Source organism: Copidosoma floridanum, unplaced genomic scaffold (assembly GCF_036245765.1).
Source record: "Copidosoma floridanum isolate Cflo_tuat_1 unplaced genomic scaffold, Cflo_Japanese_pri ptg000020l, whole genome shotgun sequence".
NCBI classification, from domain to species: Eukaryota; Metazoa; Arthropoda; class Insecta; order Hymenoptera; family Encyrtidae; genus Copidosoma; species Copidosoma floridanum.
The window spans coordinates 17,646,769-17,670,457 of NW_028321897.1; the positions used below are offsets into that span (position 1 = coordinate 17,646,769).

The following is a 23,689-nucleotide window of genomic DNA, read 5'->3' on the forward strand; positions in this document are numbered from 1 at the left end:
CCAAATATAAAATTTACCTTTTTCAATTAAATCAATATGTCTACAGCTATTCTATTGCTTGTCAAAACTCTATATCCTGCATTCTCATAACCTAAAAGAGTTCCTAAATCTGCTTTTCTATCCCGTTTTAACCTCCTTCTCTGTTAAGGTACACTTACAAATACCCTGCGTTCGAACATTTATGATTGTTTGAAGTTAGGTTTCCACCAAAGAACAGCTTAAATAGAGTTTTTAAATCAGCAGTATTCGCAAGTGTCCTGTTTGTTTATTCCTTTTTATTACTGCACTTTTATTTTTCAAATTTTTTTGGGTAGTATTTTCGATCTTTTTATTTAATTAACTATTAGGTACACTCCAGTTATTTTACTAGAGTCCTGCATAAAAGTTAAGGAATTTTCTTCTCCGTTTAATTCACTTGTATTCTAAAGACCATTTAGATTTAGATCAGTATGTATTATTTCTAAAATTTCCTTGGCCTTTTGTCTATAATTTAAAAAAAGTTATTTGTGCATTTTATTTGCCATACAAATAGCGCATTTCATATAATCACTCTCAATGTCTTTTGGCAAACCTTCAGCTGATTCATTTTTACATAAAACTGTTCCTTGAAAGTAATTTTATGATCATTCTTAAAACTCGTAGTACTAACGGTAATTTTATAATCATTTCAAATTTCACTTTGCATTCTGTACTATTTATCTGTTTCATACGTAATAGCTAAAAGCGCACCCTCACTGTTATAAATTTTCTCTGTATTATTTTGAGCGACAACTTCATTTTTACTCAAAAGTTTTAATAAACTTTATAAATTTTCTTTCATTTCTTTAAAATAGTATTTATAAGACTTTTAAATTCTTACTGATGTATTGTACACGTTAAAGTGACTCGAATCTTTTCCGATTTTAGTCGCTTTTAAACTTCTACCCTCTCCTATGTTTACGTTTACTTGATTTTTTAATTTAAAAGTATTGACGAAAACATTATCTTGATTTACTATATGATCAGTATAACTACTATGTAAAAGCCAGTCAATATGTTTACCTTGCATTTCGTTATGCATTGCAGTAGACTCAATAGAAAAGGCGCCAAACGATCTGTTGCCTTGCTGCCACGTTTTTTGTTGTTACACGCAGCCTCTACCTCGTTGTTTGCTTAAGCCTTTGCCTCTGCCTCTTGATGCTCCTTGCTGCGTGTGACTTTTAACAAAATTGTTGACATCCACCCATTGCTATTTGACCTCCATAGCTAGCATTGTTTATATCCTGGCAATATTTTTTTAAATGTCTAATCTCACTACAGCCATAACAGACTCTTTCTTGTTTTTCGTGACCTTTTGATTTTGACACGAAAGCATTCAATTTTACACTTCCACTAGCACTTTCACATTGATTTCTTATTTTTAACATTTTCATTTTATCTGTTACATAACTAACTCTTTAATCCTTTAGATATAACGGTTCTATGATATTACCAATACAACTATCCGATTCAGGTAATGTTCTTAATAAATAATGAAACTTTCATTTCTCTGACACTGTAGTACCTGCAGCCTTTAACTTATTTACTGTTCTTTTAAATTTCCTTATAAAAACTGATGATTCTTGAAAATCCTTTATCCTTATCTTCTCCAGCCTATTCTAGCACATTATCTGCAAAGCTGTTGATTTCTCTAAATACGTAGAACTAAACTTTTTCATAATATTGAATGCCGTTCCGAATTACTGACAAATTCCAGGTGCTTATTCGAAATAGTACTGTTAAAATAATTTATGGCCTTTAAGTCGTTTTTGACCATTTCGTGTTGTTAGCCTGTCAATACTTCTTCTTTATCTAATGCCGTTGCACATGTCCTTACCTTTGAAAACAATATGATTCTTTACTTTCAATGTGCATAATCTTGGCCATTAATCACGGGTATCAAAATTTCCACTTTTTTAGGATCGCTCATTTACTCTCGTGATTCTTTCAGATTTTTTGATTTTTTATTTCTTCGTAAATATACTTCTTCAACACCAGTATATCTTTGATCACATTTACTAATCTTGAATTGACCTTTGCTTTATCTGTGATGACTTGCATATAATCTCTTCAATTTTAAAACTTAAACGGGACTCATGAACAAGAATGGTGCACTTGTACAAGAACTTTTTCTTAATTTTAAGTGTTAAGTTTAAACTTTTATCAAACGTAACCACCGAGCTGCTACAAGGTTTTTGCTTGCTAGAAGAGACCTGCGCTAAGGCAGTGGCTAGAGCACTAATCAATATTGATAACTGACTAATGCTTACCACCACATAAAACTTAGTATCTTTGTTCTCTCTTAACCTACTTTTGCTGACCATTGTCTACACCTCTTGGCGCTACTATCTAATGGCGGAAAAAAGCAGACAAATGCGCTGGCAACGGGCTCTTCTTGACTGCCACGAGTCACTGCCAAATCACCTATCAGCGGCACCAGCTCCAGCGGTGGCATTGGAATCTAGAAGAAGTTCTGTCTCTCCATATTTAGAGGCTCTAACACAGGGTGCTTTTAATGTTGCTTAATATTGTCAGTTGATCTAACCTTACTCAAAGATAACTCTTGCCACTCTCATCCTCCTTCCTCATTCTCAGCCACCCATCTCAAAAGGCTGGTTTTAACAATTAGGAGTTCAACGTGGGGCCATCTTCAAAGAACTCTCTGCTTCTGCGGGGAGTTACCCACGAACCTCAGAGCCAATTATCACGATCAATTGACGTTTGCCTAACCCAAAAAACCAACAGCACTCCTTCTAGGTGGGAAGAAGCACCTAGTAGCGCTTGACAAACTTAACCTACAAAAACTCAACAACAAGCACAACAAACACATGAATCTGAAAATCCAACAAATTTTGAAACTTGAAAGTATCAGTTACACAGCAGGCTCTTGCACCTTGCAACAAGCCTCTGAAGAAAATGGAAGCAGTTATCAGCCTCTGTAGTAACAATCGGTTACAATGCCACTAAGTCCCTTGGACCTAGCTACTCTTAAAATGCAACTTTTTTACTCAAGAAGCAAAGACTTAATAAATGGTATTGTCATCCATCAAGAAACTTGAAGAGACCTTTATCCACGCAGTTTAACTAACTCAATATACCTTTCGGTCCACAGGCCGAACTACTTCAAACTACACTGCCACCACCCAAGCTCACTTGCACAGAGGAGACTCATCATCAATCTGCTTGAATAGCTGCCTTGACACAACGGCATTAGTACATTGTATCACATCAACGTTTCTCTTCGGAACTTATCCTCCAACTTAACGTCTGATGCCCTAACAGAGAAGACTGATCGCCACTCACGCTCTAACACCCACTTTGTCACATTAGCATCAGTGCTTTACACCACGCCAATGCTCCTCATCGGCACTCACGCTTCGACTGCACGTTGGACGTCACAGTACCTGAGTTCACCCACACAGTGGAGACTGACTGCCATTCATGCTTGAACAGCCGCTTTGACACACCGGCATCAGTTTTGTACCATGCTGACACTTCTCTTCGGCACTTATGCTCCAATTACACATCAGACTGTAGGACTGATGTGAGGAAAAGATTAGATCCACCATTACACAAGCATACAAACAAAATGAATGAGTCAACTAGAACATTCCAAGTCAGCTCAGATGAGTAGCTCCACGTATTGGCAGTCACTTTCAAAGGCTCCAAAACAGTTTTGTGCCGGCTTTGCGCAAAAATGGAATAGCCCTAATCTGATCGTGGCTCATGTGGGAGAAGATATCAAGCTTGTCTCCGCAGGCCAAACTACCACGAAGCTTCATATTTCCGAACTCAAACTCGCCCACACCAAGAACAGTGATAGCTGCCAACGCCTAAATACACACTTTGACCTGCCAGCATCAACAACTCGACAGTTCACCGCAGAGCATATTTTCTGAGCATATTTACCTTGAGAGATATGTAAATGCAAGAAATTTTTTTCTATCAAGAGAAATTGAACTTTAAAAATCGTACAGTGCACAGGAAGTTTGACTGTGTACGTAAGATAAGACTCACTTTAGTATAGGAGCCGACCACCTAGAAACGTTTTTTTTAACATTATAGAGGACTTACAATATTGCAAGTACCCAGTGGTTCTCATTAACTTTCACCTTGTATGATAGAGAGTATCTGACAGTGTTATTGACACCTCTAAGCATCCTAAAGCATATTAAAGGTATCCAAAACATCTAAAGGCTTGTCGAGATCTTATAAAATCTCATTTAGGTAGAGCCAAGGTGAGTTGAATATAATATGAAGAAACGTGGGTATGGTTACGCAAAAAGAAGGAACGATACCTGTAAGTCAAAAGTACTTAAAAAAATTATATTTGTCGTATATTTAGTGTGTGCGAGTCACTACAAGAGAGATCTATAATTACTTGGTACTTTAACATGCCGTTTTAAGGAAAATTCCGTGCCATATGCTAGGAAACAAGGGTTGATATAATAATATTAGGGTCATACTGATGTATGACATTCACAAACCTTATTGACGATAAAGTTAGCTGATGGTATATAAGCATGCTTTAGCATACCACGCTTAATTAGTACCATGTCAAATGGGTAATATTACGGCATAATTCAGTGCGCTCATCATGTAGTAGAACGATACCAGTTCCTTAAGGCATACTTCAGTTATTGGTATAATTTTTTTATATTTTGTAAGGGTATTGACTGTCACATTTTTTTACTTTTTTTAGAGTTTTTTATACAAATAAATAACCTTCTAGCACGATATTCATAATAAACGCACATTTTTGCAAGACTTGTACTACACTTGCATGAGTGTCTGACGCATCAATTCATGACATCCTTGCTGGAAGAATGCTTGCACTAAGTCTGTAAAATGTCATGAGCAACTCTACGCAAGACTTAAACAAATTTTGCACTAGCACCTACAGTTCTCATCTATGATAAGTTTGCCAAAAATCTGTGGTAGCTGTGGTAGCCAAGACATACGCTAATCTTGAGATTAAAAATTGCATAAATTAGTTCTTTAAGAAAAAAATACAAAACATTTTTTACTATTTGTTGCTTAAAACTGCATTTGACTTACTTTTTTATACATAAGATCTGCTAGTCATAGGTTACAGTTGAGTTAACTTTTAAGTTATTTTCCTACTGATAAATCAGTGTTCCTTAATGTAAAATAAATCAAAATGTTACTTGTCTGAAATAAACTGAAAAACAATGTACAACGATTTTAGATGTCAAATCAAATGTTTACAAATAAAAGTAAGTTAAATTTTCACGAGGTTATCTGTTATAATAAAGTTTAATTAAAATCAACTTTACCATATTATCAACTTACCCGCTTATATGGTTTGCAGAGTTCTTCAGCAATAAGATGATGTATTTTTGCATCGGTTAGATCTTTTTTTGATGGATTATATTCTAGTTCTTGAAAATCAATATTCCATCCTGATTCAATTTGAAAAAAGCTAGAGCTGAAAAATACTTTATTGTAGTACTAGGTGATTAAATAATATTTAAAATATGTTAAAAATAATAGTTTATGTCACAAAAGATTCTGATACTTTCAAAAAATGAATAATTATCTTATAAGATTTACTGCCACGTTGAATGTAAAAATTAAAAGCCCTTGTAAAATACTAGTAGTGTGCAATATTATCATGGAAAAAAAGTATTCCAGATTGACATGGAAATACTTCTCAGCTAGAAAAATTTCACTCGTGACTCACGCACGAAAGATATTTTATTTATTAAGGCTATACTTTTATTCACGCATTTTTCTATACTACGGAGCAAACCAGCAATTTAACATGAGTGAACTTAAAGAAATATGTTACGGAAGAGAATTTTACGTATAACTTCCCACTTGCCCTAATGTACCACGTCCTACCCTACCTACCCTACCGTAATGCACTGAACTTACAAAATTACTGTCTCAAATTATCTCACGTCACACTACTTACCATGCCATGAAAGCTAATCTTACTTTAAATGTTAATATTTATTAACCTTTTCTTTGTTAAATTGTTTCAATTGTGAATTACGTTTGCTACAAAGTTATTTATAAAATGAAAACTTTTTTCTCAATCCTAACAAATTTTTTTTTAATTAGTAGCTATTTTGTAAATTAAAAATGTTTTTGATGTAAGACATGTTATGGCGTGCAGTGAGGGATAATATGCTACAAAAAGTCTGGTCCAACCTCCATTGATGTATTGATGTTTACTTCACCACTACGCTCTCGTTCTCTCTCTCCCCCTCTCTCTCTCTATGTACATATATTATATACGCAGTGAAATTCGCATTTCCATACTCACGTTTATGTGTTTACAATAACTATTGTATCGTGTATACGTATACAGCTTCTTGTATGGTATACTAACTATATATATAGCTACAGAGAGGCATACATGCGCATAATTTAACAACATTTATGACATTTTTAGTATGTATAGCATATATATGAGAATACAAGTGAATCTATATTATACACACATATGTTGATATATTATATATATTATATACAAGTATATGTTTCAAGAAGTATCTTAATTTAACTGACCTGACTTAGAGAACCAAGCCCTCAACCTTCGGATTGGTCGTCAGGGACCTTATCGATTGTGCTACGCAGCATGCCGATCTGATCTCTGTTCTTATCACTTATAGATACCCACCATGAAACTTTTAAATTAGAGAAGTGATACATAGTTGGGTGTTTTTTATATTATATTTTCTTTAATTTGTTCATATGTTGCAACAGTTTGAGATACAGAAAAATAAAAATTCAAGTTCATAGGGTATAACAGCTTTTATTTATAAATACTTTTACTTTCGTTTTCACTAGTGCAAAATGTAAAGACAAAAAGGTAAAAGAAGCCTTTAGGCAGTACCTATAAGAGTAAGCGAGATAGAGAGAGCCAGTGATCATCTGCTGTCGAGCTTGCTCTCTCTATTGTATTTATAGAGGTAGGAATTTTCCATTGCTTTTTCTTATATTTACGCTTGTAGAAAATGATGAATCAATTTAAAAAGGACTATTATTTTCTTATTATTTTTTGCAGTTTTTTTCTTTATGAACAGGATTATTTTAAAATATTGACATTTGACCATAATTTTAATTTTACCCAGAGTCTTCCAAAAGTGTTAATGCAAACTCTATATTAAGGGTGCCTATAGATGGGTGTCTAAGAGTGTTTATTCTATGAACCATACCTATGGTTAGTGATTTAGTTCAAACTAACGTGTACGAAAAGACGCTGGCTTTATAATTAAACCATGGAATATAAATGAATAATTACAATGGAAAGTTTTGAAGAAAGTGAACAATAAAATGCACAATTAATGTTTATACAATACTTTTGTCAACACAACCTTTTTTTTAACGACTAAGCGTTAACGAATTTTTTTTAGTTTTAGTAGCTAAATATCTTTTCAAAAGTACAATTCAATTATGTAATATAGTTTTGTTATAAATAGAATGCCTATTACTTTTTTTAAACAAATTATGTGATCAGTATTAAATCAACTTCAGTTTTAATTGAATCAGCCACCATAGGTATGGGTTACAGCCTAAAACTATAAGACTCTCATGTACGGGCATCATTTCTAATTTCACCCTAAACTGCCTTAAGTATAGAGTCAACAAAACTTAGGCACGTGCAGAACTACGCACAGATATCAGAAAAGGGACAGAGAGACAGAGAAAGTAATACACACAGACGTACTGTGGAACATGTGCATGAACCTACGAGTGGGTAGGTAGTATATACTCTTCACCATGCTTTATTGTTCCTTCTCGTTTTATTTGCTTACATGTTAATATATGAAAAAATTTAATGATAACTGGATATTTTTTGTTCTAACCTATAATATTTATTGATGTGAATACATATTTTTTCATAAACTGTCTTTTTAAAACAAAAAGTATAGATTAAAAGTTATTTTGGGTGATAAAAGTAAATACTATTTCATCATAGACAATTGAATACCACTTATTTCAATGACGTATTCTTATATGTTTCACATTTTTTGGGAGTCCCAAGACGCACTCCTGATTTTTTAAGTTTTTCTTTTTATTATTTGGAATTTTTTTGGAATATATAGCATTTCACTAAATTTGTCTAAAATGCGATTAAATGTTTTGATCTTTTTTTTTTTTAATGATGTATTTGTGCATAGTCTTAAAGATCAACTATTACGTTTTAATGGTATCTCGTTTTTAAGAAGTTTATTTATTCATGAAAAAGTTTTTTGTAACTTACATCTACTGATAAGTAACAATATTTTTTTAAAGATACAGTAGCACTACAGGTTGCTAATTTTTTTTCGTACAATTAAAGATTTATTTTTCTTACTTTAGTTGTCACAAGCCAATAGCGTCATATTTAAAATGTAATCTAAATGAATCTTATAACCAGGTTAAAAGCTACGCAGCGTTAACGTTAACCATTTTAAAGTAACTTTTTTTTTAATAACAATTATGTACTCATTATGCATGCATTGTTATTATGTAAGTTACATTTTATATTGACAAAGTGTAGTTCATTTATTCCATAAAATATAAAATAAAATAAACATTAACTAATAATACTTATTTTTTAATACTTTCTCATCCATCTGTTAGATTACTATTTTAGCTGTTGTAAACATGACTGATTGTAAGAATAAATATGTTAGCTTACGTGACGGATACAAGTGCAGTGTCAGAAATATTATTAGACTAGGTAGTTGTTTTAAAGTAATTAGAAAATTGGATTAAAGTGGGTATTCACATACTAGCTAGCCCAGCAGCACGTCGTGCTATGGCTGTCCTCTGTACTTTTTTTGTCGACGTAATATATTCTACATGGTAGTTTATTTATTAAATATATAAATATTTATAAAAACCATACCCAAATACCGTACGTCTATTTATTCTAACGGTAACCTCATTACCTTTGTACACAATATTGTCAAATAGGGGGTATACTTTATATTTATCTATTATCTGCTCTTTAATATCATAGAAGTACAACTTTAGACCTAGATACTTAAGATTGCACTGTCCACTGGTACTATTATAATTTTTATTATAATTATAAATACATCGTATCTAGACAAACAAGTATTTTTGACTCGCACGATATAAGTAAGGGTTCCTAAAAAGCTGCGTAGCCACTTGCAGCAGAAGTAGTAAGGGTACTATTTTTCCAGACACTCTCATAGATATATGTCATACGGCTGGCGGCGAGAGCGGGGGCGTGGCCGGGGTCCTATTTTGGCAGGCCACGTGATCCTGCGTGGGTAGCCAGTGTGCGCGGAAGAGGGCGCGCGGTGGCCCCGCGTAATTTGAATATTATTATAGACGCTGCCTAGTCGGTGACTTTTTTTTTTTTTCATTTTTATATATATTTTTTTTTTTTTCTATATTTTTTTTTTTTTTTTTTTTTTATATATTTTTTTTTTTTTTATTTTTTTTTTTTTATTTATTAATTTTTTTTTGGAGAGAGAAAATTAAGGCGTCCAAGTTCCAACTGTACCGATTGGTAAGCGTGACAGAATTTGAAAATTGCAAAATTCAAAAATTTGTTCTAATTCTTGACCGCTCTTCGTAAGGGTTAGTATAAGGAGCGGGTGGTGGGTGGGGTTTTTTAAATAAATTAAAAAATACATTTCATACATATATTATATGACAATGATACAACATTATTAATCCTATTTAATTTAATATTTATGTCATTTAAAAAAATCTCTAGACAATACGTTGTTAACTCTAAAAATACCATGTCGAAATTATTTTCTAAAAAGAAATTATCGATCGTAGAATAAAGATTTCCTTTAACATTTTTTTGTAAATATGAAAAGTGTTTCTTTATCAGCTTTTCCAAATTTAATACAGTGGTTTTATTCTTTTTAGCCATACTTTCTAATAAAACAATTAACTCGTTAACTATAAATTCCTTACACTTAGTAACTAACGTTGCTACACTTTTGATTTGGCGAAGTCTTTCATCCACACATATGACAGATTGAGCAAGTCCTAATAATGTACAGAGCTGCATAACAATAGTTGAATCGCACGTTTTTTTTTTTTCCTATCAGCATCTTCTCCATCACTAAATTCATTTTTATCAAAAATAACTGATTTCTTTCCGTAAGATGATGTGAATACCAACTCGATATTCCCTATTTGTATGCGATCCATCTGACGGGTGTTTTTATCAGTAAAGTAATCATTTATAAAAGCAAAATGATCTTTAAGTTCACTCCATACATATGCATTTATAATTACACCTCCTGTAAACTGACATTTTTAAAACTGCAACAAGGGCTCGAAACACTGACGATGTATATTATAGTGAAGCCCAACGACGATTTTTTTCGTAGCCGTCTTGTTAAGTGGATACGAATGCAGTAATAACTTTGCAGTTGATATGATAGCGCTTTCACTGTCTTTTGTATTTTCATCAAAATTTATAAAATCGGATCCTGGCTTGTCACTATCACGCGTTAAAAAATATTTTTGTTTCTGTTTGAATAGATCCATTTTACAGATCGATGTAACGCAGAAAAATTTGAATCACTCGTGTTGTTTTACTTCACTTAAAAATTTTAAGAAATACACGTTTGCGAACAGGGTAAACGTTACCTATGCAACCGTCGTTATCAATACCGTGAAGATGACTGATAGTCTAATAGAAAAGTGATACTTTAATGCTAAAAATTTTTATTTCTGCTGCACTCTCCCTCTTAAATTTTCTGTCGATACATGATTCATAAGGATGTCCTATAGATAGTACACCATTTATGTTCATCACGTACACTGCTACAAAAAAACCTGCTAAAACATGCTTGAACGCGAGCTCAAACTTATATTTTGTCTTTCTTTTAGTCATTTGAGAAGTATTCGCGAAGTAATGAAGGGTTTTTTCTCACTCTTTTTCAAAATATAAAAGAGGGGAAGTGACGACGGTGAAAAATATGCAATTATCCCTCAGTTCCAACAAATTTATTGTCCCTCAGCTGCAATAATTTTAATTTTTTTCAAAACATAAAGAACTATAAGAAACAGCGGTGAAAGTGCGCGATTGTCCCCCCGGTAGTAATATTTAACGTCATACCTGTAGAGTTTCCCAGGCTATGACTTAAGTGATGGACCTATCTGACTGTGTATACCTTTTACTTTTATCATAATCTCGCTAAAATTTCCACCAAATGGGGAAAAGTAAAGAAGTAAGTAAGAAAGAGAAGAAAACGTAAAAGAAAATCAGTCCTTATCCGACACTTTTGGCCGAATCACATATTGCTCGTACGTTACAATAACTTTCCGAGTTACAACTTTCCGTCGGGGTTAACTATGATGCGTTACACCCCTGCAGGTAACTTATAAATTTAATATTCGAGTTTCTCAAACACAATGTATAACATTTCAATTAAAATTAAAACATATTTTTATTTTACAGATAGAGTTGATGGGATTGATAGTGCTTATATCGAACAACAGCAGCAACCCCCTTATCATCAACAAGGAAGAGGTGTTGCAAGCGTCGCCGTGCAAACAGAGGATGAACCAGACACGTCAATAGGTACAAAATATATTACTTTGGAAAGCGATAAAAAAAAATTTGTAAAATCTTTTAAAACCACTTGTCGCGCGATATAATTTAAAATTACCAACCCTTCCTAAGCAGAGAATACTTAAGATTGGATCAAGAACACTTTTTAAAAACTTATAACTGTTATAAAAAAAAATTCCTCTAGTAATTATTTTGTAGGGATAGATTTGCACTCAGACGCGTTGACTGAGTAATCGGCGGGTATCTATTACAAACTTATTGATCAAATAAATTTTTAAGACATCTGGGGTCTATGCAGAAAGATTGAACAAAGCAAACGAATAATCGACATCGCGAAAACTTTAGTAGTTGAGGTTACATACGTCAAACTCCCTAAAGGATGGGGTGCACAGGAAGATATTATAAATAGTTTAAGTAAAAAAGGCGTCTTAGTGATAAATAATAGAGATAATCTTAGTTTAGCTTAGGCTCTTGTATGTGGTAAGGTTTTGACTGCGAAAAATTGTTCGTCAGATTGGTCCCAACAATGGAAAAAAATTAAAACCGAAATGAACAAAAGTCGGAAGCTATTAAATTAATGCAAGAGAGTGACATTAAAATAAAAAACAAACAAGGTTATTGATATGTAAAGTTTTCGAAATTTTAGCAATATTTTGAACAACATAATATATGTATTCGGATATTTGAATATAAGTCTTTTGGTGATGACACAGCTCTTACATACGATGGTGCTAATGACGGAGCAGTATATTGCACATCATTTATAAACATCATGTATTATGAGGACATAGGGCATTATAATTTAATTAAAAATTTATTAACCGTAAGATCAATGTATTTTTGTGCAACATGCAATAAAAATTACAAGCGTGTGGGTGAGCATGTTTGTAAATCGGTTTGCCCTGCATGCAATGGGTCGCCAAATTGTAATAACACCTACGATACGTTAAAATAATCTTGCAATGATTGTAGAAGGAAATTTTACGGAGATCAATGTTATAATAATCATAAGATAAAAGGGTCATTTGCGCGTACAAAAAATCACAAAAGAGCGAGAAGAAGCATATGCGATGTAGTTAAAATTGGTAATTCATGTGACAAGCTCATAAACTTAGCTAAAGGTAAGCATGAATACGGAAAAAAATATTGCAAAGAGTTTAAAAGCGTTCATAAGTTTAACAAGCTTTGTAGTATGCAACCTATTACGTTAAAGAATAATTTAAATGCTAAAAAAAATTGTTTCATTTTTTACGACTTTGAAAAGTGACAAGATAAAGAATTACATGATACAGCCAACACGTGTGTACACATACCGATCCTTTGCATGCTGCAAGTACGATGCGATGCGTGTATAGACGAGATAGAAGAAGATCCCCACGCGATTTGTTCCTTCTGTGGTCTTAAACAGATTATTTTCGAGGGTGAAGAGTGTCTAAAAAATTTTGTTGATTTTGCAGTAAGATTTGGAAGTAAAACTTTCGCTTCATTTATCTGTATAGCTCATAACTCTAAGGCTTTTGATGGTCAATTTATATTAAAATATATTGTAGATAATAAAAAAGGTACTCCCGAGATTATTCTTAATGGGCGTAATATTATTCTTATGTCATTAGGAAAAACTAAGTTTATAGATAGTTTAAATTACTTACTTATGAAATTAGCTGATTTACCCAAAACGTTTAGTCTTGCAGGAAATATAAAAAAAGGGTAATTTCCACATACATTCGTTACGAGCGATAAAAATTATAAAGGTCCTTATCTAGATTCTCGCTCCTACGCGCCAAATTCTATGAACACTAGCGATCGCGCAAAGTTTTTAGAATGGTACCATAAAGTAACTTCATACGTAAACGCGCAGTTTGACTTTAAAAAAGAACTTGTTAAGTATTGTGTGCAAGATGTTAAAATATTACGTGAAGCTTGCACGGCTTTTCGAAAAATCCTTATACAAGTCGGGAAAGTAGACCCCTTTGTTGAAAGCGTGACAATAGCAAGTGCGTGTTCCGTACTATACAGAAAAAACTTTTTAAAAAAAGATACAATTGGGATTATTCCAGCAACTGGGTATACACATGCAGGGCAGTTTTCTAAAAAATGCATCCACTGGCTTTTGTATGAAGAAAAAGTAAGGAATGTAGAGATCATCCATGCAGGTAGATCGCAAGAATATCGTTTAATAGAAGGTCTTCTCGTTGATGGTTACTTAAAACCTCAAGTAGAAACAATGAATCTGAAAGGAACCATGTTTCAGTTTCATGGGTGTTATTTTCATGGTTGTATTCGCTGTTTTCCTAACGATCGATATCAAAAATTAAACAATAATGAAACTTTCACCGAACGATATGAAAATACTATGAAAACAAGTTTTAAAATAACAGAATACGGTTACGAAGAGATTGAGATGTGGGAGCATGATTTTGACAAATTTATAAAAAATAATAACGAGTATTTAGACTATATAAAAAATCACCCCATTGCGGAAATCTGCACTACAAACCCTCGAGATGCTTTTTACGGTGGTCGTACAGGGAATATTGTCACACATTATACGATTAAAAATGATGAAAGGATAAAATATTTGGACGTTTGCTCACTATACCCTTACATTTGTAAGACAGGCACGTTTTCACTTAAACATCCGAAAATTGATACCGGGAATGACTGTTTAGAATTAGCCGGAAAAAACTTTGAAAATTTTCAAGAAAAAGTCGAAGGTTTAGTAAAATGCACAATTTTACCGCCGCGAAATTTATTTCACCCTATACTTCCAACAAAAATGAGTAGTCGTTTACTTTTTGGATTGTGTCGCACGTGTATGGTAACATCCTCTCAGGAAGAATGTAAACACGATTCAGTGTCAGATAGGGCTTTATCCGGTACATGGGTATCTGTCGAAATAAAGAAAGCTCTAGAACTAGGGTATAAATTATTAAAAATTAATGTCATTTATCAATATGAAGTTGCTAAATACGATTAGACTTCTCAAAGTGGTGGTTTATTTACCGAGTATATAGACACTTTTTTAAAAATTACGCAAGAAGCAAGTGGGTGGCCCAGTACGGTTAAGACGGAAGAAGATAAATTAGAATATATCAATAATTATGAACATAAATAAGGTATTAAATTAGACATCTGTAACATTAAAAAAAATTCGGGTCTGCGTTCTGTAGCAAAATTATGTTTAAATTCGTTTTTGGGAAATTCGGTCAAAGGGGAAATTTACCTCAAACTAGTATAGTTAATGATTATAAAGAGTTACTAAAGATATTATGCGATAGTGAGAAGTATGTAGAAAATTGTCTACCGGCGAATGATAGTGTTATGTATGTAACGTGGCGATATAAAGAGGAAGTGGCGCTTTCCTCTCCATGTACAAACGTTGCTGTAGCTGCATATACGACAGCTCAAGCACGTTTAAAACTTTACTCATACTTGGAAAAACTCGATAAAAGAGCTTTGTATTATGATACAGACTTAGTAATATTTACAAGTAATAATGAAAATGTCAGTGAATATCCACCACCTACCGGTTCGTTATTAGGACAGTTAACAGATGAATTAGAGGTGTATGGTGAGGGATCGTATATAGAGACCTTTGTTTCAGGAGGTCCTAAATTTTATGCGTACCGTGTGCGTACAGCTGCTAGGGGGTTTCATGATGTATGCAAAGTCAAGGGTATTGAATTAAATTACGAAAATTAATTAAAAATAAATTTCGATTCTATTGTAACTATGGTTGATCGATGGAATGAAAATAATGTCGAATCAGATAACACAATAAAAATTAAAAATACGATGATTAGAAAGTCCGACATACATGAAGTGGTAACGCGTAGTGAAGAAAAAACATGCGCGATAGTTTTAAAAAAGTGGCGGTTTATTTCGGAAACCTTATCGTATCCTTTTGGTTATCAGAAAAAATAAAATAAAATGAATAAATTATTTTTGTTATAGATACAGTACGCGCAATCAAAAAAGTCTGTGCTGAGGGAAATTGTAATTGCCATCGGTACTGTTGTCGTGTGCCAACGTGCAAGTATTATCCACCCTATAAATCCTCTTTAAAAGGATTAGCATGGCACTCCCTTTCACATACGCTTGTTAAACTCAAAGCAGATGGAGAAGTTAAAGCGTATCACGCAATGTACGAAAATGTATTAAAGCTTGATTTCATTAAGATGACCTTTGAATATGTAAGAGTGTTGGGGTATTTTAACGAGTCAAGCGTCATATGGAGGCTTCAAAAACCCGTTGAAAATTTGGAACCCAACGATCAGTTAAATACTGTACCGTACAATAGACTATTAGATGCGCATATTTTTTCAAATATTAGACCAGCAGAACTCTTACATCTAATCGATACAAATCGAATTATAAGAATTCGTTTTTATAAAGTTTGACGTTTGGATAAAGAGCAACGTGATGACGGTGTGATTTATAAATGTTGCAACGGTCATTTGATTAAAAGAACATATTATAACCGATGGATTGACGTAGTTAAACATAGACGTAGACTAAGATTATTGGAAAATGAATTCTTATAATTCGATTTGTATCGATTAGATGTAAGAGTTCTGCTGGCCTAATATTTACTCATGAAACCCCCTAGCAGCTGTACGCACACGGTACGCATAAAATTTAGGACCTCCTGAAACAAAGGTCTCTATATACGATCCCTCACCATACACCTCTAATTCATCTGTTAACTGTCCTAATAACGAACCGGTAGGTGGTGGATATTCACTGACATTTTCATTATTACTTGTAAATATTACTAAGTCTGTATCATAATACAAAGCTCTTCTATCGAGTTTTTCCAAGTATGAGTAAAGTTTTAAACGTGCTTGAGCTGTCGTATATGCAGCTACAGCAACGTTTGTACATGGAGAGGAAAGCGCCACTTCCTCTTTATATCGCCACGTTACATACATAACACTATCATTCGCCGGTAGACAATTTTCTACATACTTCTCACTATCGCATAATATCTTTAGTAACTCTTTATAATCATTAACTATACTAGTTTGAGGTAAATTTCCCCTTTGACCGAATTTCCCAAAAACGAATTTAAACATAATTTTGCTACAGAACGCAGACCCGAATTTTTTTTAATGTTACAGATGTCTAATTTAATACCTTATTTATGTTCATAATTATTGATATATTCTAATTTATCTTCTTCCGTCTTAACCGTACTGGGCCACCCACTTGCTTCTTGCGTAATTTTTGAAAAAGTGTCTATATACTCGGTAAATAAACCACCACTTTGAGAAGTCTGATCGTATTTAGCAACTTAATATTGATAAATGACATTAATTTTTAATAATTTATACCCTAGTTCTAGAGCTTTCTTTATTTCGACGGATACCCATGTACTGGATGAAGCCCTATCTGACACTGAATCGTGTTTACATTCTTCCTGAGAGGATGTTACCATACACGTGCGACACAATCCAAAAAGTAAACGACTACTCATTTTTGTTGGAAGTATAGGGTGAAATAAATTTCGCGGCGGTAAAATTGTGCATTTTACTAAACCTTCAACTTTTTCTTGAAAATTTTCAAAGTTTTTTCCTGCTAATTCTAAACAGTCATTCCTGGTATAAATTTTCGGATGTTTAAGTGGAAACGTGCCTGTCTTACAAATGTAAGGGTATAGTGAGCAAACGTCCAAATATTTTATCCTTTCATCATTTTTAATCGTATAATGTGTGACAATGTTCCCTGTACGACCACCGTAAAAAGCTTCTCGAGGGTTTATAGTGCAGATATCCGCAATGGGGTGATTTTTTATATAGTCTAAATACTCGTTATTATTTTTTATAAATTTGTCAAAATCATGCTCCCACATCTCAATTACTTCGTAACCGTATTCTGTTATTTTAAAACTTGTTTTCATAGTATTTTCATATCGTTCGGTGAAAGTTTCATTATTGTTTAATATTTGATATCGATCGTTAGGAAAACAGCGAATACAACCATGAAAATAACACCCATGAAACTGAAACATGGTTCCTTTCGGATTCATTGTTTCTACTTGAGGTTTTAAGTAACCATTAACGAGAAGACCTTCTATTAAACGATATTCTTGCGATCTATCTGCATGGATGATCTCTACATTCCTTACTTTTTCTTCATACAAAAGCCAGTGGATGCATTTTTTAGAAAACTGCCTTGCATGTGTATACCCAGTTGCTGGAATAATCCCAATTGTATCTTTTTTTTAAAAGTTTTTTCTGTATAGTACAGAACACGCACTTGCTATTGTCACGCTTTCAACGAAGGGGTCTACTTTCCCGACTTGTATAAGAATTTTTCGAAAAGCCGTGCAAGCTTCACGTAATATTTTAACATCTTGCACACAATACTTAACAAGTTCTTTTTAAAGTCAAACTGCGCGTTTACGTATAAAGTTACTTTATGGTACCATTCTAAAAACTTTGCGCGATCGCTAGTGTTCATAGAATTTGGCGCGTAGGAGCGAAAATCTAGATAAGGACCTTTATAATTTTTATCGCTCGTAACGAATGTATGTGGAAATTACCCTTTTTTTATATTTCCTGCAAGACTAAACGTTTTGGGTAAATCAGCCAATTTCATGAGTAAGTAATTTAAACTATCTATAAACTTAGTTATTCCTAATGACATAAGAATAATATTACGCCCATTGAGAATAATCTCGGGAGTACCTTTTTTATTATCTACAATATATTTTAATATAAATTGACCATCAAAAGCCTTAGAGTTGTTAGCTATACAGATAAATGAAGCGAAAGTTTTACTTCCAAATCTTACTGCAAAATCAACAAAATTTTTTAGACACTCTTCACCCTCGAAAATAATCTGTTTAAGACCACAGAAGGGACAAATCGCGTGGGGATCTTCTTCTATTTCGTCTATACACGCATCGCATCGTACTTGCAGCATGCAAAGGATCGGTATGTGTACACACGTGTTGGCTGTATCATGTAATTCTTTATCTTGTCACGTTTCAAAGTCATAAAAAATGAAAAAATTTTTTTTAGCATTTAAATTATTCTTTAACGTAATAGGGTGCATACTACAAAGCTTGTTAAACTTATGAACGCTTTTAAACTCTTTGCAATATTTTTTTCCGTATTCATGCTTACCTTTAGCTAAGTTTATGAGCTTGTCACATGAATTACCAATTTTAACTACATCGCAAATGCTTCTTGTCGCTCTTTTGTGATTTTTTGTACGCGCAAATGACCCTTTTATCTTATGATTATTATAACATTGATCTCCGTAAAATTTCCTCCTACAATCATTGCAAGATTATTTTAACGTATCGTAGGTGTTATTACAATTTGGCGACCCATTGCATGCAGGGCAAACCGATTTTTAAACATGCTCACCCACACGCTTGTAATTTTTATTGCATGTTGCACAAAAATACATTGCTACAAGGGTTGCTGCTGTTGTTCGATATAAGCACTATCAATCCCATCAACTCTATCTGTAAAATAAAAATATGTTTTAATTTTAATTAAAATGTTATACGTTGTGTTTGAGAAACTCGAATATTAAATTTATAAGTTACCTGCAGGGGTGTAACGCATCATAGTTAACCCCGACGGACCGGGCATCGGTTCGGATACCTCCTTCTGTTGGCGGTCAGTTTCGCTCTCTACGTAATATTTTGAAATGAATATAATTTTGAAAGTTAAAATAGATGATAGGAAAAAGACGTGTACGTAAAGATTTTAATTTACCTGAAGATATTTTCATCTTCTTGTAAGAGAGGCCCGCCCCTGACGGTCCAGGCATACCATCATCCAAAGGGTCCTCCTGCTTTCTCTTAAGTGCACCATCAACGTTTGAAAGATTTTTGTAATCTTCAAAACATATGTTGGCAACTAAAACAGGATTTCGTTTATTTTTACTGATCATGCAAAATTTGTAAGTATAAAAAACTTTGAAAAAATACAATATAATACATTCCTTAATAAGTTTATCGTACGCCTTATACATTTCCTTCAACATCTCGATGTTCCTAGCGTTAGACGGTAGACACTCTACCACCGCTTGGATGGCTATGGGACTGCGAATTAGATACAGAGGGTACAAAGCAACCGCGTGCACCCCCGCCAGGTAAATGGTAAAAAGCTCCTTTAATACTCCTATTAATTCGTTAACAGAGTATGTAGGTAGCACGTTACTAAACCACTTGTCGGTGTACACCTTACGCGCATCTTCCGTCACGATAGTCGCGTATCGCACACACGAACGGACAACCTCGAATAAAGCACTGACCATAGATGCTTCCATTTTTTTTTTTTTTTTTTTTTTTTTACTTTTTTATCAGCGCAAAAAAACTAAGAAAAATTTTTGTAGCTAACCAAAAAAACAAAAGCAACGCCAGAGTAAAAGCACACTGTTACAAAAATTTAAACAAGTTCAAATAAATGCAAGAAATACACTGTATTTAACTTTTAAGTAAATTGAGGAAGACCTCGAACGAATTGTAACTCGGAAAGTTATTGTAACGTACGAGCAATATGTGATTCGGCTAAGAGTGTCGGATAAGGACTGATTTTCTTTTACGTTTTCTTCTCTTTCTTACTTACTTCTTTACTTTTCCCCATTTGGTGGAAATTTTAGCGAGATTATGATAAAAGTAAAAGGTATACACAGTCAGATAGGTCCATCACTTAAGTCATAGCCTGGGAAACTCTACAGGTATGACGTTAAATATTACTACCGGGGGGACAATCGCGCACTTTCACCGCTGTTTCTTATAGTTCTTTATGTTTTGAAAAAGATTTAAATTATTGCAGCTGAGGGACAATAAATATGTTGCAACTGAGGGATAATTGCATATTTTTCACCGTCGTCACTTCCCCTCTTTTATATTTTGAAAAAGAGTAAGAAAAAACCCTTCATTTCTTTGCGAATACTTCTCAAATGACTAAAAAAAAGACAAAATATAAGTTTGAGCTCGCGTTCAAGCATGTTTTAGCAGGTTTTTTTGTAGCAGTGTACGTGATGAACATAAATGGTGTACTATCTATAGGACATCCTTATGAATCATGTATCGACAGAAAATTTAAGAGGGAGAGTGCAGCAGAAATAAAAATTTTTAGCATTAAAGTATCACTTTTCTATTAGACTATCAGTCATCTTCACGGTATTGATAACGACGGTTGCATAGGTAACGTTTACCCTGTTCGCAAACGTGTATTTCTTAAAATTTTTAAGTGAAGTAAAACAACACGAGTGATTCAAATTTTTCTGCGTTACATCGATCTGTAAAATGGATCTATTCAAACAGAAACAAAAATATTTTTTAACGCGTGATAGTGACAAGCCAGGATCCGATTTTATAAATTTTGATGAAAATACAAAAGACAGTGAAAGTGCTATCATATCAACTGCAAAGTTAATACTGCATTCGTATCCACTCAACAAGACGGCTACGAAAAAAATCGTCGTTGGGCTCCACTATAATATACATCGTCAGTGTTTCGAGCCCTTGTTGCAGTTTAAAAAATGTCAGTTTACAGGAGGTGTAATTATAAATGCATATGTATGGAGCGAACTTAAAGATCATTTTGCTTTTATAAATGATTACTTTACTGATAAAAACACCCGTCAGATGGATCGCATACAAATAGGGAATATCGAGTTGGTATTCACATTATCTTACGGAAAGAAATCAGTTATTTTTGATAAAAATGAATTCAGTGACGGAGAAGATGCTGATAGGAAAAAAAAAAAAACGTGCGATTCAACTATTGTTATGCAGCACTGTACATTTTTAGAACTCGCTCAATCTGTCATATGTGTGGATGAAAGACTTCGCCAATTCGAAAGTGTAGCAACGTTAGTTACCAAGTGTTAGGTATGTGTACTGAACGAGTTAATTGTTTTATTAGAAAGTATGACTGAAACGAATAAAACCACTGTATTAAATTTGGAAAAGCTGATAAAGAAACACTTTTCATGTTTACGAAAAAATGTCAAAGGAAATCTTTATTCTACGGTCGATAATTTCTTTTTAGAAAATAATTTTGACATGGTATTTTTAGAGTTAATAACGTATTGTCTAGAGATTTTTTTAAATGACATAAATATTAAATTTAATAGGATTAATAATGTTGTATCATTGTCATATAATATATGTATGAAATGTATTTTTTAATTTATTCAAAAAACCCCACCCACCACCCGCTCCTTATACTAACCCTTACGAAGAGCGGTCAAGAATTAGAACAAATTTTTGAATTTTGCAATTTTCAAATTCTGTCACGCTTACCAATCGGTACAGTTGGAACTTGGACGCCTTAATTTTTCCTGTCCAAAAAAAAAAAAAAAAAATAAAAAAAAAATAAAAAAAAAAATTAAAAAATAAATAAAAAAAAAATAAATAAATAAAAAAAAAAAAATAAAAAAAAAATAAAAAAATATAAAAAAAAAAAAAAAAAAAATATTAAAAAAAAAAAATTTAAGAAAAAAAAAATATTAAAAAAAAAAAGTAACCGATTAGGCAGTGTCGGTAATAATATTCAAATTACGCGGGGCCACCGCGCGACCTCTTCCGCGCATACTGGCTACCCACGCAGGATCACGTGGCCTGCCAAAATAGGACCCCGGCCACGCCCCCGCTCTCGCCGCCAGCTGTATGACATATATTTATAAGAGTGTCTGGAAAAATAGTACTCTTACTACTAGCAGATCACTGCGTTTTAACTTATGCTGGTTCTCAACTAAACAAAAAAAGCTGTACGTAGCTGCATTAGTGAGTATAAAGAGACTTCTTTAGTTTTTGATTCATGGCAGTTCCCATTGAATACGATATAACAACCAGTCTTTTCTTATTTAAACATTATATTTCATTACAAAAGTGGTGAGCAATAATAAGTAGATAAAGTAAGACGTAAATTATCAGTATTAATAGTCGGAAAAACTCTTGAGATCTTACTTATTAACATTTAAAAATTTTTTAATTCTGCTAGTCTTACTTGAGTCGTTAATAGCTTTTAAGCTTTTAAAAAAAAAAACTAAGCATTACTTAGTAGTGTTAACCACAAATTTCTTTATTGTGTTAATATTTAATGCAAGCAAAAGACGTGTGGCAACCTATAACTACGAACTTAATTTATTAGTTATATGACGCTTTACGTCATAATTGTTCAACGATTGTGACACTTATCAATACTGATGGTTCAGGGTGAGATTAAATATAGATCGCATGCCTATTGGAGAAGAGTGTCGTTGGTAGCCGGGGTACTTAGCTGCATGACCAACATCTATATTTTTGATTTATTACTATTACTCGAGTGTAGAAATCTCTGAGACGCTCCGTCCTATTGTAACGATACTTATTCAATTTTATTGCAGGTAACTTCAATTTAACGTCTACGACACCTAGTGGCTCCTACTGAACTAACGGGAAAAGCTAGCATATTTTTGCAAAACTTTAAGCTTTTCTAATGCTATTATTATTGATTTTTTAAAGATAAAAACTATACCCAAACCATGTAGGAAGTGTTCATAATCAGTATGCAAAATTTTAGCCAGACCAATTTTGTAATTTTCATGGTTTGTGATGACAACGGTCTTAACGACGTTGCTTTATATATTCGTAAAATGTTAAGTAGTTTAGGATACCAGCATTATTATTGTAATATAAATTTAAGGAAGTGTGTTAGAACATAAAGTAAATTATGTAAGTGAGAACGTCGTGCATTAATACAGTACTCACGAAGTTCAACCATCGTGAGTACTAAACTATTTTTTTTCCTTTTTTTTATTCGTTTTTCAAGTTTTTGTTTTAGTAAACAACATGAATGCAGTACTAACGTTTACAGAGCATCATTCTTCTTGTGGGTCTGGCGACCCCCTTATTACCTGAGAAATTGTGTCTATACTCATCTCATGTTTAAAGAACTTCGTTCTTACCGTGGGTCCCATGACCCATTAATACCCCCTGGTTTGTTGTTTTGATTTCCTTTATAATTTTTTTAACTATAGTCTATGACACTGCTTCTTTGCTGCATCCTTACATGGCCACTTTCTTAAAGTGCCTAATACTGATACAATCATTACTTTTTTGAACAATTAAAAAAAGTTACATAATGAAATAAATGAAAAATAAAATGTGTCAGTGATAACAATTAT

At 33.2% G+C, this 23,689-nt stretch overlaps 1 protein-coding gene across 1 annotated transcript in view; it reads right to left on the reverse strand.

Annotated features, from left to right (window-relative positions):
* Positions 1-23,689, reverse strand: part of Nhe2 (Na[+]/H[+] hydrogen exchanger 2) — a 1,770,486-nt gene that overhangs the window by 800,086 nt on the left and 946,711 nt on the right. The window contains exon 11 of the mRNA XM_089593690.1: positions 5,332-5,461. Within this exon, the coding sequence (XP_089449816.1) occupies positions 5,332-5,461 (130 nt within the window). The remainder of the gene's footprint in view (positions 1-5,331; positions 5,462-23,689) is intronic.